This window comes from Acomys minous (assembly GCF_964271855.1).
Source record: "Acomys minous genome assembly, chromosome: 1".
NCBI classification, from domain to species: domain Eukaryota; kingdom Metazoa; phylum Chordata; class Mammalia; order Rodentia; family Muridae; genus Acomys; species Acomys minous.
Window position 1 is genome coordinate 151796079 of NC_140483.1, and position 22572 is coordinate 151818650.

The 22572-nt window shown below is 47.9% G+C and overlaps 1 protein-coding gene across 6 annotated transcripts in view; it reads right to left on the reverse strand.

Annotated features, from left to right (window-relative positions):
• Positions 1-22572, reverse strand: part of PTPN3 (protein tyrosine phosphatase non-receptor type 3) — a 154321-nt gene that overhangs the window by 9999 nt on the left and 121750 nt on the right. For all 6 annotated transcript variants that reach the window (XM_084776069.1, XM_084776072.1, XM_084776070.1 and 3 more), the window contains 6 exons: positions 22066-22122; positions 20188-20344; positions 16337-16497; positions 7562-7652; positions 7233-7294; positions 6187-6333 (listed from right to left, as the gene is read on the reverse strand). In XM_084776069.1, coding sequence (XP_084632195.1) covers positions 6187-6333; positions 7233-7294; positions 7562-7652; positions 16337-16497; positions 20188-20344; positions 22066-22122 — 675 coding nt within the window. The remainder of the gene's footprint in view (positions 1-6186; positions 6334-7232; positions 7295-7561; positions 7653-16336; positions 16498-20187; positions 20345-22065; positions 22123-22572) is intronic.

Consider the following 22572-nt stretch of genomic DNA (forward strand, 5'->3'; position numbering starts at 1 on the left):
ATTGTAGTTGTTACAGCTTTCTCTGTGTTGGCCTAGCTGGCTCAGGCTACCTTCTTGCCTCAGCCACTTGAGTAGCTTGCACTGTAAGTGTGTACCTTCACATGTAGCTTAAAGAAAGAAAGAAAAAAAATTCCCTCAAATCTAGACTGGTCCCCATATAAGTAAAAATGACATTTGTTTATAACAGAAAGGTGATATAACCAACACATGCATGGAATTACCGGGAAACAGCTTTCCTAGCCTTCTGTTCAAATGTCACAGTGAATATCTGAAATTAAAGTGTGCTGTGGGTGCTGGAGTCAAAGGCTCATGGAAACAGTTTAGATGGGACCCCAATCCTGGTGAGGGGTCACTCTCAGACTCCCCAAGATTCAGAGGGCTCCTATCAGCTTGACTAGAGGAAGAGCAGCCAGGCAGACAGTACGCTTGCTTGTCTGTCCATCTGAACCTGCATCTATCTCATCGGTACAGAAGGAGAAAACTTCCCTGAGCACCCACAGGCCCTACCTTCGATAGCTGGGGAAGATACTATCCAGAGCGATCCCTCTGTGCAAGGCACAGTTACACAGGCCTGTGCTCCCCCAGTGTCTCTACTCATAAGGAATCTGCCGGGAGCTGGACTCACTTTAGGTCAGTCTGAATCTGGACGCCCTGGGGGTGCAGCACAAGAACCAGAGTCATCTGTGAAGGTCCTGTCTGCCTCTCCATCCTGCCAATGTCCTCTAGAACCTAATGTGTGTCTGAGTTGGGGGAAGGGTTGTTTCTCATGCCTGCTGGGGGAGGGGTGCAGATGCCCCAAGTCTTCCGAATAGTTATCTGTTAAGCTTAGGGGTGCTTTTATGCACGTGTCATATTTTGACCCCAAGACCACTCCCTGAGGTAGGGACGGTCACTATCTGGCCGTGAATTACCTAAGGCTCAGAAGACTCACACCCTGTCAGGTCACAGGAACTATGCCCTCTGATGGGAAGAGTAAGTGCACATCAGCAATGCTGTGATGACATGAGAGGAAGTCTGCCACCACAGGGAATCGGGTTGCGGAAGGAAAATGGCCACTGCAGCTGGCTGGTGGGCCAGAGGCTACTGGCAGATGCTTCCAGAAGGACTCAGAACACTGTCTCCACAAGGAGTCCGTTACAGGCTGATGAGACTTCTCTTTTCTAGCCATCCAGTAACTCTGAGAAGAGGACTGGGGAAGGAAAGGTTGACACTGAAATGGCTCTGGAGAGGAAGTGCTTTAGGGGACCAGAGGAACATGCTGAAGGCTGAGCTCCTGGCAGAGTGCTGTCTCAGGAAGTCGGGCCAGATGGAGTTGTGGGAGAGCCGTGGGCCCAATTAAGAAGGCTGTATCATCAGCACTTGATTTCTTGCTAACTTAGTTGGTCAACAAGCATCCCTGGGGAGGGTCTGATGAGTCAGAGGTGCTACGATGGCATTATCCTCTGGGTGCTCTCCAATCCAGTCAAAGTAATGCAAGGAGAAAGGACAGGCAGGTCAGGCAGGGAGCTCAGCCTATGATGGACGAGGCAAGGACAGGTCATTCAGGCTAAAGGAAAAGGAGGCTGAATATAAATGTCACCTGGGTAGCTAGGGAACAACAGACCACTCAGCAAGGCTGAACAAAGGGTTCAAGTTGGTCTGGGGCATGCATATTGTGTGAGTCTATGAGCCTCTATAGGGCACAGGCAGGAAATGCTGACCCAGACCATCTGGCAAGTGTGGGTCCAGCTGAAGCTAGGATAGATGGACTAGCCTATAGAAACTCTGGGCCAGGAGCTACTGTCTCTGCTGTGGGGGAGACATAGGAAGGTTCTGGGGACAGACGGGGCAATAGGTACATGGGTGGGTGGGAGGGACTCATGTAAGGATGAAGTAAAGAGGAGAGCAGAGACCTGCTCCCGAGGGCTGGCTTAAGGATTAAGGATTAAGACGTGAGCCTCTGGCTCAGACGGTAGGCTCATGGAGATGGGCTGCATATGTGTGTACACACAAGGGGCTGGCTGGTGGCTTTCGGATCACCTAACATAATGACTCTAGGTGTTTGTGTCCCACCAGAAGGTAAGCAGTTGGGCTCAGGGTTGAACCTTCCAGCAGGAGATGGGAAGGTCAGTCTTAGCTTTGTTGAGACCACCCGAGGGCACCAGGAGACTTAACCAGACTCAGAAGTAAGTTCTATATGGTGGGAGCCATGTAACCTCCATGTGCAAGAGGCCTGTGCCACCCCAAACCTCTTCTTGTCAGCCTCAAGGCAGTCACGGGCTTTACTGCTACTCAGAGCAAATCCAGTGCGACAAAGGGACCCTGGGGTCTAGCCATTAGAAATTCACTCTCTATGCTCAGGACCACCCAAAAGCTAGGCACTGTGCTGTGTGGTGACGTGGGAAGTGGAGCCTTACAGCCCTGTTCAAAACCTGTGCTGTAAGGGACTGGTGTGCTACGAAGGAAGATTGGCCACACTAGTCATAAGTAGATATAAACTACAGCTTCCCCAACAAGGAAAGAACCATATGAGAGACCAATTTCCCGAGCTGAAAAGTGGTCCCCCTAAGAAGAAATCCCAAGCATCTACAATAAGGACAGAGGTCAGTGACCCTGCAGGCTTCTGTGTGCTCAGGTGACAGGAGACTCAGCAGGGAGCTTCCCTGAGCACAGAGATGCCACACAGTCAGCGCAGCACAGGAAGGACATGGGACTCTAGTGCATGCCTGCCGAAAGACCCACTTTCCTACAGGCGCAACAAAGGGACAGCAGCAGGATGTCCTGGGAAGTCCCCCCCCTGGAATGACTGATTGGGACTAAGTGGGGGTGGACTGGGATTCGTGGACAAAGAGCGCAGACAATCTGTAACGGGAGAGGGAAGCAGGCACCTTGGGATTTTGAAAGAACAGGTTTCTAACTTGACAAACGACAGAGTAAGCTGGCAGCGCCAGAGATGCTGGGCCTCATGGGAGACTTGAATACATGGGAAGCAGGGCTGTGAGTTACACTAACAAGAAAAGGCTGGCAGACAAAGAAACATGCTGGGTCACAAGGAGACCTAGCATGACAAGGGAGGGCGGCAGCAGCTTGGAGCCGGAGGACAGGCCCTGGAAGAGTGGATGGATGACAGGGAGGTTCCTCGGATCATAGGAAGCCTCCCCCCCCCCCCCCCCCCCCCACCCTGAGACAGAACAAGCATATCAAGGGAAGGAGGGGCTGCCACCAGGGCAGACCGTCTGTCACCTGCCATTCCTTCAGGGCCTACTCTGTTCCTCTGTTCTGAGGAGAAGAATGACTGTCTTGCTGGAAAGGGAAGAGTGAACTGTCAAACAGCAAGAAGTGTGCCATCAGCCACCCAGTGTCCGCGCTGAGTCGCAGGGGAGGAGTCAGGTGTCAGCTCTGAGGAACTGCATCAGGAACTCAAAGACCTCAGCAGCCAGCAGAGTGCCAGCTCCATAAACTGGTCTGGAGGAAACATGAAGTCCTGGGCACCCAAAGCACTCGAATAGAAGGCCAAATAAAGGCAGACAGTGTGCAGAATATCGGCTATCAATATCATACCAGAACTGGAGGCTGCCAGGCCAAGGATGGAGGAAGATTCTTTTTTGTGGGAGTCTAGTGACTCACTGTGCCACCAAGAAAGCCTGCGCCTGGGTCAAGGGCCACTTGAACATTCCATCCCTAATATTTTAGTTTTATTTTCACAATACCTAGTAGAGAATGTTGCTGGCCTCAGGCGCAGGGCTTGGGAGAGAATATTTGGAAGCTAATATCAGTGGTTTATATTTGTTTTGTTTGTTTGCTTTGAGACCAGTGTTGGCCTGAACTCATTATGTAGCAGGGTGTGTGTCCTTGAACCCTGACCCTTGGACTTCTGCCCCTTGAGTGCTGGATTACAGGTGTTGTCACCATGCTTGACTCTGCTTGTCACTTTTTGAAAAAAAATTTTAAAATATATTTTATTAATTTATTCACATTACATCTAAATTGTTACGCTTTTTGAAATTGTTTATGCACAATCCTTCCTTTGGCTAATAATACTAGGTTTATACTTAAGAAACACTGAGAGGGGCTGGAGAGATGGCTCAGACGTTAAGAGAACTGTTTGTTCTTCCAAAGGTCTTGAGTTCAATTCTCAGCAACCACATGGTGTCTCACAATCATCTATAATGAGATCTGGTGCCCTCTTTTGGTGTGCAGTTATACACACAGATATATTGTGTGTATACATTGTATACATAGTAAATAAATGTTTAAAAAAATTAAGAAAATAAGCCAAGAGTAGTGGCGCATGCCTTTAATCCCAGCACTCGGGAGGCAGAGGCAAGCAGATCGCTGTGAGTTCAAGGCCAGCCTGGTCTACAAAGTGAATCCAGGACAGCCAAGGATACACAGAGAAATCCTATCTTGAAAACAAAACAAAACAATAAACGAATAAGTAAATAAATAAATAAATACATACATACATAATAAAATATAAATATAAAACAAATATAGTACAATTCTGGTTTCTATTTATTTATTTCATTTCTTTGAGACAGTGTTTCTTTGTGTAGTCTTGGCTGTCCTGGAACTCACTGTGTAGACCAGGCTGGCCTTGAACTCACAGAGATCTGCCTGCCTCTGCCTCCCTGAGTGCTGGGATTAAAGGCGAGTATTGCTGCCACCACCACTTCCCTGATATCTAGTGCAATTCTGGTAATAGTCATTAAGGTAAATACAAATTAATGTTATTGTTACTGGGGTTAACATGTGTATAGCACTAATGGTGATCACGTGGGTGTGATGTCACGTATGTTTCCTCCTAGCCGAAGGGGGGGGGGCTAAGGCAGGAGGAATGCCACCAGCTTGGTACACAGAGTAAAATCCACTGCCCCCAAAACAAAACAAAGCCCACAAAAATAACAGTAACAAAAATATCACCATGTACCAAGCACTCCTCGGAGAGGCTTCCTGTAGCAGCTAGCTCAGTTCCCCCACAGCCCCACGGAATGGGTGATACTTTCCTACCCAGGTAGGAAGTGACAGCAGGAACCGATCCTGTCTGGCTGTGGGTCTGCCTTCTGACCCACTATGCCACACAACCATACAGATGGAGGTACTTTAGGAAAACAGAGGGCGCAGCATTTTGAGCTAGCTTAGGAAGCTCTGAGTTCAAAAAAGGGTCGAGCAACTCCGTCTCATATTAAAACAAAACCAGACAGGATTGAGGCTTGAGGTGCAGACAGTCTCTCTCACAGTGACGGGGTAGGCAAGACGGAAGAACAGAGTTGCCTCAAAGTGTGTCCTTGGGGACTTCACACCTCTAAGTTCTAATTCATGGGTAAGAAGAGATTCTGACCAATCTGTGAGTGACAAGAAGCTCCGAGTCAAGACTACGGTAGTTCAGAAGTGAGGCAGCTGAAGGAGCTAAGTGCACATGATGATGGTGGTGCTGGGGAGACTGTGGGAGCATGTAGTCCTCTGAGCTCTTCACATGCACTGTTCAGTCTTCCCCAATCCCCGGTGTGGTGGGCACTGCACATTCAGGGAAGCCCAGGTCAGACAGGCTAACCACTTACTTAGGAGGACCTATGATTTCAGCCCAGTCCAGCCTCGCACTGGATAATGATGCCAAGAGTCAAGGGCACACACAGCAGAGGGAAGTGACAATTGCCTCTGCAGACTACAATCTTATTGTAGTGAGGTGACACCCTGATCCCAGGTAGGCAGAACCACAGGCAACACAGGAGTTCTGGGGCAGGGATTTGTGTGTGTAAGTACTACTTGCAAGCTTCTCTCTTTCTTTGAGACAGGCTTTCTCTGTGTAGCCCTGACTGCCCTGAACTTGCTTTGTAGACCAGGCTGGCTTCAAACTCACAGAGATCCACCTGCCTCTGCCTCCCTAGTGCTGGGATCAAAGGCGTGCGCCACCGCACCCAGTTCCAGTTTGTCCTTTAAAAACTTATTTTTAGATCTATTTATCTTATGTGTATGAGTGTTTGGCCTGCTTACGTGTCTGTGTACCAGGTATGTGATAGTGTCCACGGAGTTCAGGAGAGGGTGTCAGATCCCCTGGAACTGGGGTAACAGATGGGTGTGAGCTGCCACGGGAGTGCTGGGAATTTGGAGACTTGCAGGTCACCAGGATGCCCTTTCCAGCCCTTGAGACTCATGTCGCACACAGCACAGTCTGTACACACTGGCACTGGAAACCAAGCCACTTACCCTCCCTCGCTCCGTTAGAGTTGTCAGCATGACAACCAGAGAAAGCTTCTGATCCCAGACGATTTGCCAGAACTGTGCACAGGTGTGCGGCAGCGGTCCCTGAGTGGCGATGTACTTGTTCACAAGGTTGACAGCGGGAATCTCCATCTATTGTGGGAGTGGAAAGGCATTACAGACAGACGGTCAGCTGACGCGTCAGCGGGAGTCTCCATCTCACACTTTCCTGATAGCTAGCTGAGTCATACCAGAAAAAGACCAGTCCACTCTCGAAAAGGAGGAGGAGGAGGAGGAAAAGGAGGAGGAGGAGAAGGAGGAAGAGAAGGAAGAGGAGGAGGAGGAGGACGAGGAGGAGGAGGAGGAGGAGGAGGAGGAGGAGGAGAAAAAGTGCAGCAAAAAAGCCACTTCCAGATTTGACAATAATGTGACTGGAGTAGTGGGGCTGCTGACAAGACTAATTTTTACAGGGGCAGTTCTGCAAAGTCACGGTTCAGCAGGTGATGGCCCAAGGATCAGTTCTGCCACCTGGCTAGCTAAGAGTAGTTTTCAATGTGGTCTACTAAAGTTAGCTGACCCTGGCTTTAAATGGAGAAATCTAAGTTTGGCTAAGTTGCCCGTAATGAGTGTGTTCCTTTTCTTTTCTTTTTCTCTTTTGGGTTATATATATGGAGGAAGTCTGTTTCTCTTACTTGTAGGCAGAGGGATTCTCAACACATGTGGGCAAAACACAGAAAGTTACAAACACACCACCGGTAGATATAAATATCAAAATGACAATAGCCCAGTCCATTGGCAGGTGGATGGTAGAATTAGAATGTGCCTGCATCCATCTTTCAAAGTTTTGCGGCTTTTCAAGGTATTCAGTCAACCTGACTTTGTACCTCTGTACAGTGAGACCACTCACTTTCTCACAAAGCCACTGTACTGGAATTATGGGGCAAATGTGAGCATGCTTTGTCATGGAAAAAAGTCCCTCATGCTGTCCCCACTCTCATTACTAGAATTAAAATGTGTTCTTTCTTTTTTTTTTTTTTTTACCCCCGGCTTACATTCACATAACTCGCATTAATATAATCTTCATTTCCCTGCAATAATACCCGGGTGGTGTCATCTGTGGGAGAGAGAAAAATGTACCGTTATTCTGAATGCTATTTTTATCATTCCCAAGTAAACAAGGGTTCAGTTCCCAGCCCCAGTCTGTAGCTCTTGCCTCATTAGCATAAACACTATTCCCCCACCGTTCTGAGTATGAGACGGCAGCAATAAAGACAGTGGTGTTTACAGACACTAGAAACCAGTCCAGAATCCCAGGCAATCTGTTTTAAAAGGGAAGCATTATCTCATGTAGGGGGAAGGAGGCATCGGGCTGGATACTCACAAGGCAACACATCTTTGTATCGGTTTTTATCCAAATTCTGAGGCAGCTTTGCAAATGTGACGGCTAAGCCTGGCTTCTTTCTGTAAAGTTGCTATTAGACAAATAAAGAAATTAAAACAACAACAACCAAAACCCCGTTGCTATTTTTAAAAAAAATCCCCAAATCCCTGAGAGGATATCTTAATGGCAATGGTCCTCATACAAGACTCTCCCAACCTTAACATTGTGAAGAGACTCTGTGTTACACTGCAAAAGAAAACCTCAGCTACAAACTCCATCTTGGTAGAACAAAACAACTAAATTCTTATCTATAATCGAACTTGGGGATCTGCAGGGGAAGGAAGTCAGGCAGGGGCTGAGTCACAGACAATGGATTCAGGTAACTAAAACCTAATTTTTATGACAACTCCTTGACAGGTGTGGGGGATAGAGGGAAAGTCCGGCTCACCTGAATTAGTCTAAACTACATTTCCCCCCAGTACAATGGAATGAAACACACCTATTGCTTAAGAGCAAGAATACTTCATTCATCATTTCGGGAATACACTCCCACAGCCACTCACTGATCCGGGTACAGGAACTTTATTTAAAGAGACATTTCTCTGCACATACATTTACCACTGGGGATTAAAATAACGCCTTCTATGCACAGACAGGATACGCTGATAGAGTAGCTGACGCGGTTTTTTCACTGAACTGGAGGTCCTAGTAGGATTTTGTAAGTGGCAGCTGGGGGTTGATTGCTTGGCCCAAGATGGAAAGTAAGAAGCCGGGCTCGGATCTGCAGGAGCTGGCCACACCCCCCTTCTCATTTCTACACAGCTGTTTCCACAGTTTCACAGTTGTCACCAAGGCCTTCGCACAAGGGCTTCTTATTAACTCTCCAGAAATGTAAACCTTTCTCCCCCTTCTCAATGTTGGAAGGGGGTATTACCGCAAATTTGGGAAATTCAGACTGGTATTAAGGAAAACCAACAACAACCACTAGTCATTTTACAACTCTAAAGTGGTCTTTCCACATATTTTCCCAAGCTTATTATTTGCCTTCATGTAAAATACATAAGTATATATGTAAACATAGACAATGCACATATATACAGCCTGGATGTGTGTTTGGGCACCATGCCTGTCTGGTGTCCACAGAAACTGGAAGAGGGTCCAGGGTCCCCTGGAACTAGAGTGACAGACAGTTCTGATCCTTAACGTAGATGTGCTGGGTATCAAACTGAATCTTCTAGAAGAGCAGCAAGTGCTCTTATCCACTGAGCCATTTCTCTAGCCCCACTGTTACTTCTTTCTTTCTTTTTTGTTTGTTTGTTTGTTTCTTCTGTGTAGCCTTGGCTGTCCTAGAACTCACTCTGTAGACCAGAGATGAGCCTGCCTCTGCCTCCCGAGTGCTGGGATTAAAGGCGTGCGCCACTACTGCCTGGCTCCAATATTACTTTCTTAACATCAAAAAATGAGACCAAGGTACATGCTGGTATTTCTCATGTTACAGTCAATAGAAATAATGTATCTTAAAACAACAGGTATTTGTGAGAGTTAGTCTTGAATGTCAACTGGGCCGAGAGACACTTAGATTAGATAAGGGAACCTCTGAATATGGGATGCTCTTTGCAGGGATGACTACCTTGGGGATAGAGCGACACTGAGTATAGGTGCCACCACCCCCACAGGACCAGGATGGAATGGAAGGCAAAAAGGAGGCTGTCTATTGTGGGATCTCCTTTCTGCTTCCCGGCTGCTGTGAGCAGAGCATCTCTGCTTCACATGCCCTGCCTCACCATAGGTCTACAAGCCATGGAGCCAGGCAACTGAAACCATGAGCTCAAACAAATCCATCCTCCTTTCAATGGTTTCTCTTGAGCATTTGACACAGCAACAAAAAGAACACAATATTCCTCAGAAAGATATTTCAGTATCAAATTTCTCTAACTCTGTGTTCTACAAATCTCTTAACAAGACAAGGCCTATGACGCATCACACACCTCTTTTCTTCTGACCAGCCAAACATCTCTTAAGTTAATGTAAAGCAAAAGATGTCGGCATCTCACAGCCAGTTCTCTGGGAAACACTGCTGCAATTCTGAAGCCTGTTCCATCCTCATTATCAAACGGTGTCTGTTTCCCATATTGTAAGATATTCTCCACACCGATGATTTTCAACGGCTCAGTAATTTAATTATTATAATTTATTTTAATTTTCAGTCTACTTTGCTATTAGCCCGTTCTATATTCCCCCTCTGACAAACATCTGAGAACAGAATTACAGCAGCCGAGCATATTTGCATATAGCCGAACTATCCTGCAGGAATGGAGCCCGGTTAGGTCACAAAGCTGCAGCCAGCACCCTCACTTAAGATTTCTTTGCATTTTGAGTGGGGAGGCTGGACGCCCACCACCAGCTGTATTGCTGTGTACTGTGCTGTTTTATAAACTGGCATCTGTTCGATCTGTCTTTTTATTAGACACAGAACATATCAGAGGAGAGTTAACACGGAGAGTCAGGATTGTAAGAATGGTACTGTATGGGTACCTTACACATCTACTGGATGTTTTGAATTCACCAACTCTCCAAGAACTCAACTATTGACCTACGATGCTTCAGAAGAGCTGAACAGAGCCAGGCACGGTGGCGCACGCCTGTAATCCCAGCATGCGGGAGGCAAAGGCAGGCGGATCTCCTGTGAGTTCGAGGCCACCTTGGTCTACAAAGCAAGTCCAGGACAGCCAAGTCTACACAGAGAAACCCTGTCTTGGGGGAAAAACAACTTAAAACAACCAAACCAACTGCTGCAGTGTTAGGAGCTGGTATGTTACAAAAGGGCAGAAGCTAATGCCAAGCCTGGGGTCATGGGCTGCAACCCTTGTTGGCTGGAAGGCTAAGGCAAGAAGACCATGCCAAGTTCAAGGCCTGGGTTACACAGTGAGCTCAAGGCCAGACCACAAAACTTAGTGAGATCCTTTCTCAAAGAACAAATAAGTGGGGGCTAGAGAGATGGCTCAGTGGTTGGAGCACTTGTTGCTCCTGCAGAGGATCGGGGTTCCATTCCTAGGTCATAATCATTTGTAACTCCAGTTCCAGGGCATCTGACTCCTGGGCCTCTTCTGACCTCCACAGGTACCAGGCATGTATGTGATGCACAGACATCATACAGAAAAACACTCAATAATACAAGATAAATCTGAAAGAAAAATATGAATGAATAGATGAATGAATGAATGAATGAATGAATGAATGGGTTGGGGATGTAGCTCCATGGCAGAGCATTTGCCTAGTATTTACAACACCTCAGGCTTAATCCCCAGTACTGCACAAAAACAAATAAAACCAAAGGTGTCGGCCACATGACTAAAGCATGACAAGTCAAACTTTCTTGGACATGGTGCCATATAATTAAGCTAAGGAGAGCCTATTCTCAGAATGGTGCCAAGACAGGGTTGTCCTGGTATGATCTGGTTCACCCTGCAGGGGCAGCTCACCCACAGTGAGGACATCCCTTTTCCTCTGTACCTGACCCAGCCAGAGGTCAAAACGCACTGTCTAGAAGGCACCGCCGGGGCTTCTGCTGACCTTTCCATGCAGGTGTGCTGCAAAGGAACAGGTGCCCGTGACTCTGGGATCCTTAATGGGGCCATGAATGCATGTTCCCAGGCATATGTGGCTGACATCTTGTGTTTTGTTTGTTTGTTTTGTTTTTTTGTTCTTCCCCCAAGACAGGGTTTCTCTATATTATCTTGGCCATCCTGGACTCGATTTGTAGACCAGGCTGGCTTCGAACTCACAGTGATCTGCCTGCCTCTGCTCCTGAGTGCTGGGATTAAAGGCGTGCACCACTATGCCCGGCCCCAATAATACATTTTTAAAAGAAAAAAATACTTAGTAGTTTTTTTGTTTTCTTTTTTGAGGTAAGGTCTTACTCTGTGGCCAAAGGTTGTCTTTGTTTTGTTTTTTGGTTTTTTGTTTTTCCAAAGGTTGTCTTTGAACTCACGGCAATCCTCCTGCCTCAGCTTCCTGAGGCCTGCGATTATAAGCATTAGGTATGTAACTTAGACTGGCCTAGAATTCTCCATCCTGCTTCAGCCTCCTAATTATAGGTACGTGCCACCACACCTGACAGGAACTAATTTTTAAAAATGCGCTCTTTCCAGAAATCAGATCTAAATTTGAAGGTACAATTGTCCTTACTAATTGCCACATGCACTGATCTCAATCTGTTGAAGCATTTATTGTTCGGCTACCTCTATCCTTCCAGATGCAAATTCTGAATTATCACAGGAGCCGGTGCGTCACTTGTTTTGACCCTGATGGGCAGTTTCTTGAGTGTCAATGTAGGCATCAATTAAGAAACAGGGCCCAGAAAGAGATGACTTCTGGGTTTGGTAAAGATGGATAATGTGAGGTGATATATCAAGTTAGGTGCAGCAGAAAAGACCCTCAGTGGTCTTTTGTGAATACTGCTCTCTATCCCCTGTCACCCCCTATCCATCCGCCCACCCATCTGTCCATCCATCCATTTACCTCCACCATTTGTCCACCCACCCATCCCCTGTCCATTCATCCAGGGAAGAAGCTATTCCCTTGCAATGTTTGTTTTAAATCAACTCAACTCCACAAGTCTTCAAGAGGCTGTAACGCACAGTAGGCAGGAAAGACGCAGGGTGAGAAAGAGTTGATTAACGCCCAAGAAGAGTGTGAGCCACTGACAGTGACTGGATGTGTGTGTGTGTGTGTGTGTGTGTGTGTGTGTGTGTGTGTGTGTGTGTGTGTGAAGGTCTTGCTACACTTGCCCAGGGTGGTCTTAAAGTTCGTGGGTTTAAGTGATGACCCTCTTGCCTCAGCATCCCGAGTATTTTGGACTATAGGTGTCCAATACCCACCCAGGTATATTTCAGTTTTTTAGGGTTTTATTTGCTTTTAGATTCATTTTAGTGTGTGTGTGTGTGTGTGTGTGTGTGTGTGTGTGTGTGTGTGTGTGTATGTGTGTGTGTGTGTGTGTGTGTGTTCTGCATACATGCAGAGGCTAGAAGAGGGAGAGTCAGATCCCTTGGAACTAGAGTTACAGGAAGTTCTAAGCCACCCAATATGGGTGCCGGAAGTGCACTTGGGTCTTCCGGAAGAGCAGTATGAACTCCTAACAGCTGAGCCATCTCTCTAGCTCGGGCTTTTCCTTTTCACTGTGGTTCTAACTCTAGGTCTATCCCTGGCAAAGTGTGGGCACTGGATGAGTTACTTAATGTCACTGAGCCTCCTTGTATCCATTTCTAAGAGCGATCTGGGGCTGCGGTTGTGGCTCAGCGGCAGAGTGCATGCTGAGTGTGGCAGGCATCCCAGGCTCAGTATTTGGTACTGAGAGAATATAAAGACTGATTCTAATAACTGCTGCCACATCTAGTTCACAGAAACTGTGAGAGTTAATACAGGCAACACGTGAGACACACTCAGTAGACTGTGAAGCGCTTTACAAACGCACTGTTATTCTGTCACATCGGAGGACCAAATGTCTTCTGTTTACTGAAAGACACAGAAAAGGAGGAAGGAATTGCCCTAGTGGAAAAAAAAATGTTTAGAATAAGCCTTACAAGAGTGAGGGTGGGGGGCAGGGATCTGTGTACAGACCACAACCCCAGGGCAGGTGTTCTGTGTTATGGAGGAGGCAGCGTGGATGCCTGCTGGGGACCAGGATCTTTAATCTGCACCTGTCCACTAGGTGAGCAGCCCACTTGTCACAGTAGAGGAGGATGGGAGGCCCCAGACGACTCTGGAATTGACAGCCTAGGGCTCCAAGCTCAGTGCCAAGTGATGATACCTTATGCAGGCGGGGCATGCTCTTGAAGCCTCTCTTGGTTTATAGATAATAACAGCTATTAATTTTTATAGTGTTCTTATCACAGGCCAGATAACGCATTAAGCATTTATCTCATCCATTCCTTACAATCAATTCAGGAGACATCCAATTTACACATGGGGAGGAGACAAGAGCCACAGAGGTTAAGAGATGGGGGTGAGGGGCAGAGCCAGAATTTAAAGTCTGTCTGGCTCCATGTGGCTAGATTGCATCCCAGATAGCATTGATGTGTATGTCTGTAATAACATCTTCACAGGCCACGAACATCTCAGTTTCTTAAGCCTGTCTATGGGGTGGCTAGAAGAACAAGCTGGGGTATTGGTGCCTTGCCTGGGCTACAGTCAGGCTCTGCGACTTCTGCTATGAGCCCTTGGAACACATACACAGTCTGCCCGACTCCTCCGTCCTGTGTGCTAATGGATGAAACGACACCTAACAAGGGCTTTGTGAGAATTATAGAAGGTGATGCCCTTGGCACAGCAGGGCTCACCAAAGCTCTATCCTGGTAGCTTCTTGCTGGTCTGGTTTCCCTTGGGTCTCTCTGCTCATGTAGTGTTAAAGGGAACCCTCCCATCCTGGGACGGTGGTTTCCCAAGATGCTCTTGGGAGCCTAGGGCTCCTTGAGGTCCAGTGAGGGACACCAGGAGAGCAAGACCTGACTTTACGTAGTCAGTACCTTAGAACCCAGAAAGTCATTATTTACACCAGGAGCCTCCTAGACCATGAAACAAATGTGCCAGACTGGCGTGTAAGCCCCAAATGTATAAGTTCTATAGGTACCATCCAATTGACAGAGGGCTGGGAGAGGCACAGTGGACCTGATGCCATTTCTGGGATCAACTGATGCATCAAAGCCTCGAGTGAGGGCTGGAGAGGCAGCTCATTGGTTCGAGTGCTTGATGTGAAAGTTTGGCAACGTGAGCTCAATCTCCCAAACTCACATATAAGAAAAGAAATGACTTTAGAAGGCTGAGCTCTGACCTCTCCACGCATGCCATGGCACAAGCCCACTTCCAACATCATGCACCAATAATAATAATAATAATAAACTAACATCCCCAATATACTAACCCTTAGGCGACCTTGTTAAAGAACCAATGTCTAGTAGCTGTGGCCTAGCCCCACGGCTCCCCAAGTGATTTCCATACAAGTGGCTACAGGCTCATCCTTTAAGAAATACTCTTAGAAGACTTTTAGAAGCCAATGAAATCATTGCAAGGAGAATCTGATGGAGGCCCCCCTCCCCATATGTAAAAAGCAGACCAAAGTTGAGCCAAGAGCGCAGAGAGGTGGCTTCAGGGAAAGAGCACGGTTCAAGAGCTCCCAAGGAGGGCCCACAGTGCCTCCTTGTGGCTTCCCAGCTGAACACATACTCTTACAAAATCTTACCCTCTTTTGTTTGGTCTTACGATAGGGCCCCCTAAATATACCAAAATTAGAGAACACGCTCCTCATGGCTAGACGTTTCCTTCTCCATCTCTCCTCATGCTCCCAAGGTACCTCAGACACACTGGCAGAATCAACAAATAATCCGCCCATGCCTTGCCCAGTTCACAGCATCCCCAGCACCAAAAGGAGAAAACTGTGCAGTCTGAGCCTGGATTTGAATCCTTGTTTCAATTATTCTGGAGTGTTCGTGAGACTGTTTCTTATCCAAATATCGCTGCCCCAAGATGCAAACATTTATGTTATCTGTCCAGACAACCAGTTAATTGAAAAATTGAGAATCTTCTTCTATTGGTGGCGGGTAAAAGGGGAGAATCCAACCTCCTCTGCCTTTTCTCTCATGGAGTTTCTGTTGCGTTCACACTGTTCCAGCGTATTTTACATTCTGGGTCCTAGCCTACCACAAGGTAAGCCTTTTGCTTGAGGCTTTCTGCTTTGCATTCCTTTTCATCCTGAGTCACTCTGCAGTCAAACGCGTTTGACAAATGCCCACCTTTCCTTTCCAGCGCTTTTCTAATAAACAGATGTGAGGTTGATCTCTTTCTGGTTCCCACTGGAGCTCTTACGCTTACACTGTGAGCCTAGACCACGCATGACATTGTTAAAACCGTGACCCAGTTACTTTTCACTAGATTCTTCCTTATTCTTTCTTTTATTCTCTCTGACTCGTGCCCCTTTCAAAGACAAGGTCTTACTCTGTATGTTGGAGGCTGGGATCGAACTTGCGACCCCTCTGCCTAAGGGCCCAACATACCGAGGCACCATACCTTTATCTGTTCATAGCACGCACAACTGCTTTCTTCTACCTTCAAATGTGCACAGAAGAGGAACACATTCTATTTTCATCTGGTTAGTGGCCGATAAACTGACTTAAAAGCAGGGTCTCTTCTGCTTTAGGGGTGGTGTGAAAGGCCTCTTGGGGTGCTGTAGCAGACAGAGGTATTACCCCCTGTACCATAGATCTGTCCTTCCGGAGAAAACAGGACAGACTTTACATTCCTATGGCCTGGTAGCCTCTGGAGGCCAGACACTGTGTCCTTGTCAGATGATCCCGACTCTCTAAATTCCCTAGTTGGCAGTGGAGTGCTGACACTGCGGATGGCACCATTTCTTTTCCCCTTGTGGAGTTCTGAGCTCCGGCTGGCAGCCCCTCAGGTTCAGCGTCCCCCATCCTCAGGCAGTCCCTGCCTACAGACCATCGCTGGAAGAGAGTGGGAGAGCTGAACGCCTGGAAGAAGTCCTGATCCTTCACCTGATGTTTCATCACTCTGAGCCTGAGAGGCAGCCCCACTAGTCCTTGAAGTTTTGCTATGGTCCTCCTCACTGAGACTCTGCTGTCTGAGGCCTGTGAGCCAGAGCCACCTTGGCCAAAGAGACAGGACCATGTTCCAACTCTGCTGCCTGCTGCTCAGCTGCAGCCGAGGAACATGGTGAGTGAGAGGAGCTGGATGGAGGAGACTCAGGCCCTGGGAGCCCCTTACCTCAAACTGGATCAGCACTGTACCGCTTTCCAGACCTTTCTTTAGTAGCTCCATGGATCCCTCCAGACTGTCCCCACCCTCAGGATATGCAGGAAACATGGCTTCTGGGAAAAGCTGACTCAGCTCATCTTCTGACCTGATCTCCGCCAGTGAGCGCACAGCTGGAACAGACAGAATAGACAGGGCATTGGGCCGAGCCCTTTGATTATCAGCCCAGGGCACCGCATGTGATGGTCCACTTGGCTCATTAAGTGGTCAAGTACATGGGCATCACTTGTACCCAATGCCACTTCTAGGTGAGTGACCCTGGGAGGCTACAGGTGAGGCATGGGAGTGAACGCTGTTGAAGAAAGAGTTGATGGGCTGGGAATACAGCTTAGTGGTAGAGAGATTGCTTAGCATGTGTGAGGCTTGAAGTTCAGTTCCTGGAGCCTCAAAGGAAGAAAGACAGACATATAGACAGTTTGTTCTCTGGATCACACCTGGCATCTTTAACATGGGCGGTCTTCTAGGTACATGGGGAGAAGCCAAGCTGTCCTGTGATACTGCTATTCCCTAGAGTTTAGTTTCTTTGTACAAAAATTCTTCCTTCCTTCCTTCCTTGCTTCCTTCCTTCCTTCCTTCCTTCCTGTCTCTCTGCTTGTCTGCCTGTTTATCATCTATCTTTTTTGAGACGGGGTTTCTTTGTGTAGCTTTGGCTGTCCTGGAACTCATTCTGTAGACCCGGCTGGCCTCAAACTCAGAGATCCACCTGCCTCTGCCTCCTAAGTCCTGGAATTAAAGGTGTGCACACCACTGTCTGGCTCTTTCTACAAAAAATTTTAAATTACATTTCTGTTTATCATTTCGTGTGCATTTGTTTATGTGCGTGAGTGCATGTGTGGACGTCAGGGACAACAGAGTTGCTTCTCTCCTGCCTATGTCAGTCCTGGGGCTTGAACTGAGATCGTCAGGGCTTGGTGGTGGGAGCCTTTCCCAGCTGAGCTGTAGCTCACTGTCCCACTGTGCTGCTGCTTCCCCTCAGCTTAGTTTTAAAATTGAGATCAATTCTGCCAAGTGATTAGGCTAACTTCCCTGTACACCAGCCCCCGCCACTTCAAGTTCAACTCCTCCCTTCATGCCAAACTCTATGGGGAAAAACAGAGGCCCATGGTCCCGTGTGTGTGTGTGTGTGTGTGTGTGTGTGTGTGTGTGTGTGTGTGTGTGTGTGTAACACACACATGTGTGCATAGAGTCCAAAGCTTGACGCCAGGTGCCTTTCTCTATCATTTTCCGTCTTATATACTGCTGAGGCAGTCTGTCACCTGGTCCTAGATTCTAGGACTAACTGGCTAGTCAAGTTAGCTGCTTGTTCTAGGGGACCCGTCTCTGCCTCCCATACACTGGGATAATGCACCCTGTTTTTCACACTGGTGCTAGAGATCTGAATTCCAGTTCCCACTCTGCCATCTTTCCAGGCACCCCTCCCCTTCTCTGCCTTATACAATACTGCACCCCAGATGCCACTACCAACCCTTACTTCCTCTTCCTAAATTTGAAACATTAGGATCATTTCTCAATTTCTCGTGTAACTTAGGAAGGGAAATGACACCCTCATTGACTTTCAATGGCTCCCTACTTTCAGGACAAGAGGAAAGAAAGGAGAAAGTAACTACAAAGCTTCGAATTTCCCTGTATAGTTGAACTGAATCCTCAGACTTCTGAATCAGCTGTTGAGCCTTCCATTCCAGCGTGTCCAAAAGTCACCCAGCCTGTCTGGGTAGTTCATGGGAATGCAGTCCACATCTTTGCCTGACAGTCACTGGCCACAGGAAATCAGTTTTTCTTGTGTTATATGGTGTCTATCTGTCCTATTTGCAACCCTTCGTGTTAAATTAGCTGACTTATTTTTCCTTAAATCAATTCATACTTCTCAGATGTTTATGCTATGAAAACATCATTATTATAGTTGCTTGAGAGCAGGTGGTCCCTAACAGTCCATGCGAGGTTTTCCTTCCCTCCAGCAGGTACCAGTCCCTTGTGGCCAACAGAGGTGGCCTTCCCTGTGGGCCTGGACATCCAGGGTGTCATAGAGGGTGGACCGGACCTTTGGCTCCTTACTGATGTGTGGCTGCAACAGCCACATGGCAGAGATGAAACTGCTTTGCCCACTCTGTGGCTTTGTTTCCTGATTTTTCTACATGGGGTCAAGGATCCCGATACTCTGGACAATCACGAGGGCTAAACGGATGCCGCCATAAAAGCAGTCGGCACAACACATGCTTCCCCGCTGAGTCCTCGTATTGTTCTAGCAGGCTGGGGCGATTTGTAGGATGGGGTGTCAGGACAGGGATGGACAGGAGCTGGAGAGCTGTCCTAAGGTCTCCCAAAAAAGGTGAGGTTGAGCTGGCTGGCTCAGGAAAGGAGTCCTAATCAGAAGAGAGATCAGGGCACTGTGCCTACACTAAAGCCAGATCTCCATTCAGGTTAGTACTTAAAGCTACGTCAGGACCAGCAAGATGGCTCAATGGGTAGGCATGCTTGCCACCAAGCCTGACAACCGGAGTTTGAGTTCAAGGACCCGCATGGTAGAAGGAGAGAACTGACTCCTTGCTCGTCCTCTGGCCTCAAAGTGCACGCACACACAGTACTCACACACACAAACATACAAAAATAAAGTGGATGGAAAAATGTAACAACAGCAACAACAACAAAGCGTGGAGAGCTGAGGAAGCCTCAAGTGAATTTCTAAAGAGCAGATGAAGTCTTGAGTGATGCGATTCTCACGGGCACCGGCACATCATGGACCAGTTCCTTGGACCCATGGGACATCAGAAATGACAAAGCCTTCCCGCGGTTCAAGTCTGAGTATTTGTGGATGACTGGCCAGTGTGTGCAAAAACGAGCAACTGCAGCTTCTTCCTCCCAGAAGCTTACAACCAGAGACTGCTGGCCTCAGAGACCTCCCAGAGACTAGCCAACTGCTCCCATCTTGCTGCGCACAATAAACATACCCAGCTTCTAGGCTGTGGAAGTAGTGGGTGCTATCCATCAGAATGCACACAGCCCACCTGACCCCAGCTTCCCAGTGTACATGTGTCTGTGTGTCTGTCTTTTCTCCATTCTCTCACTGTCCCTACTGGGAGGCGTTTGGCTCAGAATATTAAAACAGTAATAGTCATAGTAATGGTACTGAACAGCCCTTTCTTCACCTATCTACAGTTATGCCCAGTGCTCTAAGTACGTCATTTAATCTGCACAAGAGCCCCTGAGGAAGAGAGCAGGCAACCTATGCTCATGTTACATTATCTGGGAGGAACACTGGTTAACAGGGAACTTCCTCTCAGTGTAGGGGGTGGGGTCAGGCCCCTGCCCTTTGATCCTAACTGCCTCCCTGACAAAGTAAGGTAGGACCTAAGCAGTTGTCTCTGAGCTACGCAAGCTAACAGTGGAATGTGAGCTAGTTGGGCTGCGGCTGGGAGAATTAGGGGGTTCTGGGGCTGCCTCTCCACAGAGGCCTAGCCAGGAGCAGTCAGGGCCCTTGCAGACAGACCTTCATATTCTTTTGGTTTCTGGCAGTGACAAGCCAGACATCCTAGTCGTTAAAAAAAAAAAAATTTTTTTTTAATCCTTCATTTTCACATGCTGACTACCACTGTAGAAAACACAGCAAGCAGCCCAGGACAGGATCTCAAGCTTATAACCGGAGCATCTGGGAAGCCGAAACAGAAGTGATTGCTGCACGCTGAAGTACAGCCTCGGCTACAGTGTGGGAGCTGTCCCAGAAAACCAAAACACAAAGCAACTGGTAGACAAGACGTTGTTGCTCCTCTCTGGTGTCCCCCGTGGCTCCGCCCCCAGGAGCCTGTTACCTTTCCTCCTGATCACCAGGGCCAGTTCTCTCGAGTGGGACTCCCGGCTTGCTTTGATGAACATCACCACCTGGTCATGAGTGTGCTCTGAGATGTCCCGGCCATTGATCAGCACGATCTGATCCCCTTCATTCAACTTGGGCATGCAGGTATCCGCCTGGTGGAGGCAAGCGACTTTCTCAGTTACCATAGCACCGGCCTCAAGGGGACGAAGAAGGCCGCCTCTCCCTGATCCCAGACACCTGAGACTGCGATCAAATTTACCTCCTCTCCCCTGGGCATCACTGTCATCATCTGTAGAGCTGCTGCTAGGTGGCCACAGTAGCTGCTCAGAACGTAAGCTATGAGGCACTTCAGAACAGGCAAGCTACCTTTACTGAGGCCCGTTCTCCACAGGAGCCCACCTTGCTGATTAGAATGACTCTCTTGATGATGCCAACCTTTTTATTGGATATACTGTCTGGAAATGCTTAGCTAGCTATGAATGAGCATTTATCTCTCTTATAAAGGAGAAATATATCACTGTCAGCCCAATAGCACGGGCAGAAGCCTCTGCACAGCAAGGTGATGAACAAACTGTTGTGGGAAAGCTAGTCTCCCTCACCCCCAGAAACCATAAACAAAAAACAACTGGTAAACAGCATTTAAAAACAAAACAAAACCCCCCTGTGTATCTGTGTGCGCACACTTGTGTATGTGTGTGTGAGCATGTCTGTGTGTGTGGTCATGTCTTCTACGATTGTTTTCTAGCGTATCTACAAAGGCAGGGTCTCACACTCAGCCTGAAGCTTGCCCATAAACCTAGTCTAGCTATCCACCTTACATTGGGGAATCCCATCTGCCTCCCACACAGTAGGAATACAGGTGGCCGTCACACCTGTCCCCTGACTTTTTTATGTGGGTGTTGGGGAGGCGAACTCTAGTCCTCACGCCTGAGCGGCATGAGTGTTGTCCATGGAGTCATCTTGTCAGGCCCCAGTGGTAAGCTGTCTGAGAAGGACTGAGGAGTGAGCCCTCTGCCCACGCGGTCCTCTCTGAGAAGGCACAGTGACTTGTTCATGTTGCAGTGTTTTGCGGAAAGCAAACCACCACACAGAAACCGGGGAAGATGGCGGGGCACATTCACCTGGCCCTTCTGTATAGGCTTCCCAGTGCATCACGCTACTCTTTAAATACATACACAGCAAGAAAAAACAGAAAAGCTGGGCGGTGGTAGCACACACACCTTTAATCCTAGTACTCAGTACTCAGGCAGATCTCTGTGAGTTTCAGGCCAATCTGGCTTACAGAGTGAGTTCCAGGACAGCCAGGGCTACACAGAGAAACCCTATCCCAACACCCATGTCCCCCGCTCCCCCCATGCCAAAAAAAAAAGAAAGAAAGAAAATGGTTAAAAAAAACCCTCAGAAAAAGGCAAAGGATCTCTACTGGTAGAATGCAGAACACAAACCCTGCCTCAGCTTCCTTCACTTGAGTAGTACACTTCCCAAAGTTAAGTGTGCACACAGACCATCCAAGGATGCTATTACAAACAGATCCAGGGTGTGTAGGACTACAGGTCTGGGCTGGGCCTGAGGTTCTGCATACAGAATAAGGCCCCGAGTGAGACAGTGCTGCAGCTACAGGGACAATACTGCACAGCACGGTGGCAGTTAATGGGTGGGGGGTGTCCCCCACTCTTTGTCTCCATCTGTCAGTGTCTGTGTTACCAAACACAAGTTGCTCCTGATCTAACCAAGCAAGCCGCCTATCAGCCAACCATCCAACTCATCAAACCAAAACCAAATCCCAACGACACCCAGGAACGGGGCGTAGAAACAAACGTGTTTGACGTAGTGGAATGAAAACACGGCGAGTAACATGGACATGCTTACTTACAGGTGACTCTGGGTTTATCCTTGAGACCACAAGAGGCATCTTCTGATCCACTCCTCCCTGTAAATGTTTTTTAAAGCGAACCAAATTAAAAATAAAGCACTTGAGTAGTTTTGCCAACAAAGATAGGTAGGCACAATGAATGTGAGTCTTATAGTTCAGGAAGGTTTTATAGGGGGACCAATCACGGGGCTGGGGACCCCTTTTGGAACTACAGAGCACACTGCTGACCCCTCTTTACCCAGGAGGTTGGCTGGAACTCTGCTGAGAAGCATCACATGAACTGAGGATAACCAGGGAGGACCCAACGTTTCCTGGAAAAGAACTGTTTGCTTCTCCAAAAGAGACACAAAGGAAGCGCCATGCGCACTGTAAATGGTCCCCATGTGAGCAGAGAAAGCCTGAGAGGGCTGCAGGGCGGAACGGGGCAGGTATGATGTGCCGGCAAGGGTGATGTTCCTGATACATTCTAGACCAGGAGTCGGGGGGTGGGTGAGGGAGTGAGGAGGT